This window comes from Atta colombica, unplaced genomic scaffold, assembly GCF_001594045.1.
Source record: "Atta colombica isolate Treedump-2 unplaced genomic scaffold, Acol1.0 scaffold135, whole genome shotgun sequence".
NCBI lineage: Eukaryota > Metazoa > Arthropoda > Insecta > Hymenoptera > Formicidae > Atta > Atta colombica.
The window spans coordinates 2065371-2071648 of record NW_017259223.1 but is presented as its reverse complement, the minus strand read 5'-3'; the positions used below and the strand labels follow the sequence as shown (position 1 = coordinate 2071648).

At 31.2% G+C, this 6278-nt stretch overlaps 2 protein-coding genes across 4 annotated transcripts in view; one reads left to right on the top strand and one right to left on the bottom strand.

The window, feature by feature from the left end:
• The window catches only part of LOC108684546 (transmembrane protein 230), an 87678-nt gene that overhangs the window by 27311 nt on the left and 54089 nt on the right, over window positions 1-6278 (bottom strand). The window lies entirely within an intron of this gene.
• The window catches only part of LOC108684545, a 47705-nt gene that overhangs the window by 5469 nt on the left and 35958 nt on the right, over window positions 1-6278 (top strand). The window contains exon 2 of the mRNA XM_018188919.1: window positions 628-745. Coding sequence (XP_018044408.1) covers window positions 635-745 — 111 coding nt within the window. The 5' untranslated portion in view covers window positions 628-634. The remainder of the gene's footprint in view (window positions 1-627; window positions 746-6278) is intronic.

The window sequence follows — 6278 nt, the reverse complement described above, 5'->3', positions numbered from 1 at the left end:
CTCTCTCTCTCTCTCTCTCTCTCTCTCTCTCTCTCTCTCTCTCTCTCTCTCTCTCTCATTTCATATCGATAGATATGAATTTTCAAATATCTTGCAATAAGTTTTGCAATAAAAAATTAGACTTTATTAATAGTAGGAAGAGTTTCTTAATTTAGACTATTTAATATAAAGATTAGTTCGAGTTTAGATTAGAAAATCTAGCTGAACTCCGACGTGAATTATTGCAAACAACAAGCCTTGAAAGATACAAGTTTTAGAATTCTCGCTAATAACAGGTATTAACTTTGAATTTATCAAATTGCTCGCGCAATTCATGATTATACATAATATTTCGTTGATATTTATCAATCTGTAACTAGTGTAGCGATAACGAATAAGTCTCGGAATAAGCAGATTATGTCGCGTGTCTTTGTTAATATCACGTGACTTTTTTCATAAGTTTTTATAGTATATCACGTAACAAATAATTTAACTTTTCTCTGAAAAATTACGTATTAATCTCTTACAAAATTCAATTATTAATTTATACGTCACAATAAAATTACGAATTATTTATTTCTAAAATGAGGCGTTTATATGAAGAATCAAAAGTTCACATATTTACATATTTAATCTTTTGATAATTAGTTTCAGCATGGAGTGTCCCGAAGCGATAGAACGAGGCCGGAATTTTCGCTTACTCGCTGAAGAGGAATTATCCAAGCTCTTAGATTTTCTCACAGGATACTTGCCTAATTCATTGAAGGTACTATATTACTCTGTATATTATGGATCATTCTTTATCATAATAAATAATGTATTTTCTTTATTTATGATTCGATTTTGATTCTTTTATAAACAAGCAATACACTTTTAATCTTATATAGCGTAATACCTCTAAATTTGAGGTACAAATTACTAAATGAAAATGACATTTCGAGTTATACACTAATAGGAAGTATATTTTTTTTCTAATAGGAAATATTATTTTTCCCGGTATATTCGCTCGAGGTATGAAATTCACGAGGCAATAATGAATCAGTTTAATACCATTGTTATGGTGTCCAGCGATCTTTGAACATCCTTGGATCCTAAAATTATATGTATTCTGGAAAATTCCTGGAAAATGCCTGAAATTTCAGAGCTTGCCTGGAATTTATCATTCTTTCATTTAAAAAAAAAAAAAAAAAAAAAAAAAATCAACGTGAAAAAAAATAATAAAAAAAAGAAAAGTTTCGATATATGTCCTTCCCCAGCTAACAAGACAACATTGAAATGATGTGAAAAAAACATAATTTTAATGACGGTGACATCATGTGATTTAAACGAGACGTAATTATGACGTGATTTTAAATACTAAAATGGTACATCATTAACATGACGTCAAAAAGACGTCAAAAAGATTGCTGACGCTATATATGTGATTTATATGCCCAAATTTTGGTGAAAGTATAAACGCTTTTTTTCTACGAGATTTTATACAATTTCTTGATATTTATTTCTTTATTATTCTTTTTCAATAGAAAATATGTATAGAATTGATTTGATATATACGAGAGCTGTTTGATAAGTACCCGTGTTTGACGACTGAGGGCGCTTCTGACTAAAAGTCTGTATACTATCGTGTAACGCCATTTTTTGAACGACGCAAGTAAAAATTTCAGACAGCTGTACCGGTTAGTTTAGTTTTTATACCAATTGAAAGTTGACGAGTTTGTGCTTGTTTGCAATCATGGAGAAAGAGCAATGTCGGTTTGTGATTCGATTCCTGTTTTTGGACGGGAAGACGTGTGAAGAAATCAAAGAAAAGTTGCATGCCGTATATAAGAACAACAACGCACCTTCGATGACTACCATAAGATATTGGTACAATGAATTTAAGCGTGGCCGAACATCCATTTTTGATGAAGAGCGCCCAGATCGTCCGAGGTGACTACGGAGGATATGGTCAACAAAATCCATGATATCGTGTTAGCAGACCGCCGGGTGAAGATCAGAGAGATTGCTAACATTGTAAAGATCTCAACTGAACGCATACAAAATGTCCTACACGAAACATTGGGCATGAAAAAGCTATCGGCGAGATGGATGCCGCGTTTGCTCACAGTGGAACAAAAACGGAATCGCATGACAACTTCAAAGCACTGTTTGGACATGTTTAAGCGCAATCCGAAAGAGTTTCTGCGGCGTTTCGTCACTGTTGACGAAACATGGATCCACCATTACACACCAGAAACGAAAGAATAATCTAAACAGTGGACTAAATCCGGCGAATTTGCTCCAAAGAAGGCAAAAACGGTTCCATCGGCCATGGTCACCGTTTTTTGGGATTCGCGAGGCATCATTTTCACCGACTATTTGGACAATCACGGGACAGTACTATGCTGATTTATTGGACTGATTCGACGCTGAATTGAAGAAAAAACGGCCTCATTTAGCGAAAAAAAAAGTACTCTTTCACCATGATAACGCACTAGCTCATTCGTCCGCAATTGCCATGGCAAAACTGATCGAATTACGCTACGAATTGTTATCTCATCCACCCTATTCTCCAGATTTGGCCCTCTGCGATTTCTATTTATTTCCAAACATGAAAAAATGACTTGGCGGAAAGCGCTTTGCATTAAATGAGGAAGTCACCGCCGATTTTAAGGAGTTCAACCAATCATATTTTTTAAAAGGTATAAAAATGTTGGAATATCGCTGGGCTAAATGTATCGAGCTGAAAGGAGATTATGTAGAGAAGTAAAAAAAAAAAATTTTTTTTAAAGTATTTTCTTCCCTAACACGGGTATTTATCAAACAGCCCTCGTAGAGAAGTGTTTTTCGTAAATTATCTTAAGATGAGCCCCCGCAATTCCAATTTTGATGAAACTAGGCTCGATCATTTGACACAATTATACATCACACGATGTTATATATTAGGGCATTCTAAAACATCTTCTCCGAGGAAAATTTTATCCGACATTGCAATATACATTACATATATATACTACACAGTAAAAAGTTTTGTGTTTAAATTTATCACATTTCATATCCCAAACGGCTAAATTAACCCAAATTTTTTGTGTTAATTTAATATAAGATGAATATGTTAGAAAGTAACAAATATTATGTAAAAAATCAAAACACAAGAAGCATAATACTTTGATCCAATTTAAAAACAAATTTTATATTAAATTGACATATTTATAATATTAAATTTAACTGAAATTAGATTTTTACATTTTTACATTTTTAGTTTAGGCGATGCTTATGAGATATTAACATTATATAAATTTAATAGAATATTTACTGTTACAAGAGAAAATAACAAAATATCTGTACTCTTTTACATATGAAACTAATATGTAACTAGTTGTAATATGTAACAGAACATATTGCTTCAGTAAAATTAACATTTATAATATATTAAATCAACACACATTTTATTTATTTATTCTTAAAATTTATGTTTTAAAACTACATTATTTTTGTTATTTGTTTTTGTACCTGTAAATTGTGTTATTTTAACAATGAGAAATTTTAATTTAACACAAAATATTCAAATAACACAATCATATTATGTTAAATTAATACTCGAATAAAATACAACATAAAAATTTTAACAAGGATTCATTTTCAACGTAAATACAAAATATTTTTTACTATGTATATATTTCAAGTAAAATTTTCGAGTAAGAAAAAAGGATTACTTTAATATGATTATTAGGTTTAATATGGTTAAAGATGGAAAGCAATGCATTTGCATTTTGATGTATCCAAAGTTTTATTCCAAAGTACCATATAGCGCTTACAAAGCACTAAAAAAGCACTTAAAAAAATGTATATGAGCACTTTATTAATGCTTTACACAATAGAAGTCATAGCGGTCGTAGGGTCTTAAGTCGTAAAAAATTGATCAATCGTAGTCGATTATTCATTTTGGACCGTGATTGGTTAATTTTCTACGATGAATGAAATGTGTGTTTAATGTATTATAAATTAATTTTACTGAAGAAATATGTTCTGTACAACTAGTTATATATTTTATATGTAAAAAGAGACAGATATTTTGTGTTATTTTCTCTTGTAACAGTATCTATTAAATTTATATAATGTTAAATATCTCAGAAGCATCGCCTAAACTAAAAATTTAAAAATAGCATCTAATTTCAGTTAAATTTAACGTTATAAATGTATCAATTTAACATAAAATTTGTTTTTAAATTGGGTCAAAGTATTACGCTTCTTGTGTTAATATTTTACATAATATTTGTGTACTTTCGTATTAAAGGCGCTGCTGTGCTACTTAATTGTAAAGTCATTAGATTTATAAAGTATTGCAATTGATTGTCTAAAAATCGAATAAACAAGCTCACATTAGTTGAGCTTGTCATTTTGAGGTAATTTTGACGTCAGAATAATAATAAATAACATCAATTTGTTTATAGAGTAAATGTCATTTTTATATCAACTGATGACGTCATTGATGACATAACAATAATGACGTCAAAAGACTTTGATATAATCACGTCATAGCGATGTTTAAACGTTGATGACAAATAACTAACAACATTTACGGGCCGAAAAAATGACATCATTTTGACGAAATCTTATTAGCTGGATATCGTACAAATACTTCCAATAGAGTGTGATCCGTTAGCGCTATTAACATTGTCAATACTACACAAGTGGATCAATTGTAAAATGTTGGAAGCGTTATATTATTGAACATAATCTGCAAATAACTCGATCTTGAACATATTCCTAAGAAGATATTGAAGGAATAATTCATATTAATATCAAGATGAACGTGGCATTAATATATAATAAAGATTTTTCAAGGATCTTATAGTTATATTTATGAAGACAAGAATAGATTTAATAGTAGAAGAAACAAATACAAATAAAGCTTTGAAATAAAAGGAACGAATTCTTAAAGTATGTATGAAAATACGTCTCCGGTATTAACTTCTATTAATTGTATAGTCGTCATTATTCTTAATTTCAATATAAAGCGTTGAAACCAAACGAATAGAATAAAGTACATAAATTATGGTATTCTCGATTGTTTCTCGCTTTTGTACGTTCAAAATGTTGCTTCAGTTGTACTACCTCTTCGATAGAGAAGCATTTGCAGTACTCTGGAACCTAGGACATCATTTATGATATCGTGCTACGAAAACGCTAGTGGATCATACTCGAAGCATTTCGAAGTATATGCAACATTTAATGAACACACATCCTAGAAAATAATAATCATCTATTCGACCTCGATCTTCATTTGTTTATAACTCAATTTAACAAAAGGAGATGGAAACGAAATCTGGAGACATAGTAGTGGCTCGGCTAAGACAAACGAAGTGTCATGGCGTGGGCACTGCCGTGACTCCTTTACGCGAGTTGGTAAGTTGCAGATCTGGAGACACGGTTCTCAATAACGTGAACTGATCAAGTTCTATATACGTTCAATCGATAGCTCGGATACTCGGATTGTACAATAAAAATGCTTTTATTTTTTTTTTCTATGTATCCCATGAGCGGAGATATTGCGATGCGAATCTGAATTTTATTATATTTTAAGAAATATTATTTTATGTTATTTTATATTATTAACGTCCTTGTCGTACAGAGCAGAATGTATGGTTGCGTCTGGCGTTAGATGGCGCTGGAGACGCTGATTGAATGCCTGCCCGTTCGAGTTATGATGATGGTGAAAGCAAAGAATAACAATTTACAAGTAAGTCTCTTTCTGAATCTCCGCCGTCTCTGTCTATGAATATCGATAAGGGACTAAGGCTGATAACTGTGAAACATGACGTGATATTCATAGTCCGTTTTTATTTTAAAACTGTCTTAAATAATAATGCCCTAAAATGCTAATATAGTCCTCGGATTGACTTATGACATCTTAAGACTGTACTTAAGACTTACTTACTTAAGTACTTACGTACTTAAGTCTTAAATGTAAGAATCGACTATGCATATCGATCTGCTTCGCATCGGTAAAATGATACTGAATCTTTCCTTGTTTACCATACTTTATAGAAAGAGAAACATAAAGTATGTTAAACAAGGAAAGATTCAGTACCAATTTGATGCGAAACAGACCGATATTCATAGTTGATTCTTGCATTTAAGATTATCTTAAGTACAATCTTAAGATGTCATAAGTCAATCCGAGGACTATATTAGCATCTTAAGACATTATTTAAGATAGTTTTAAATAAAAACGGATTATGAATATCGCCCCATGTTTAGCGTTATACAGTTGACAGCCTCTTAGTCTCTTATCGACATTCATAGACAGAGACGGC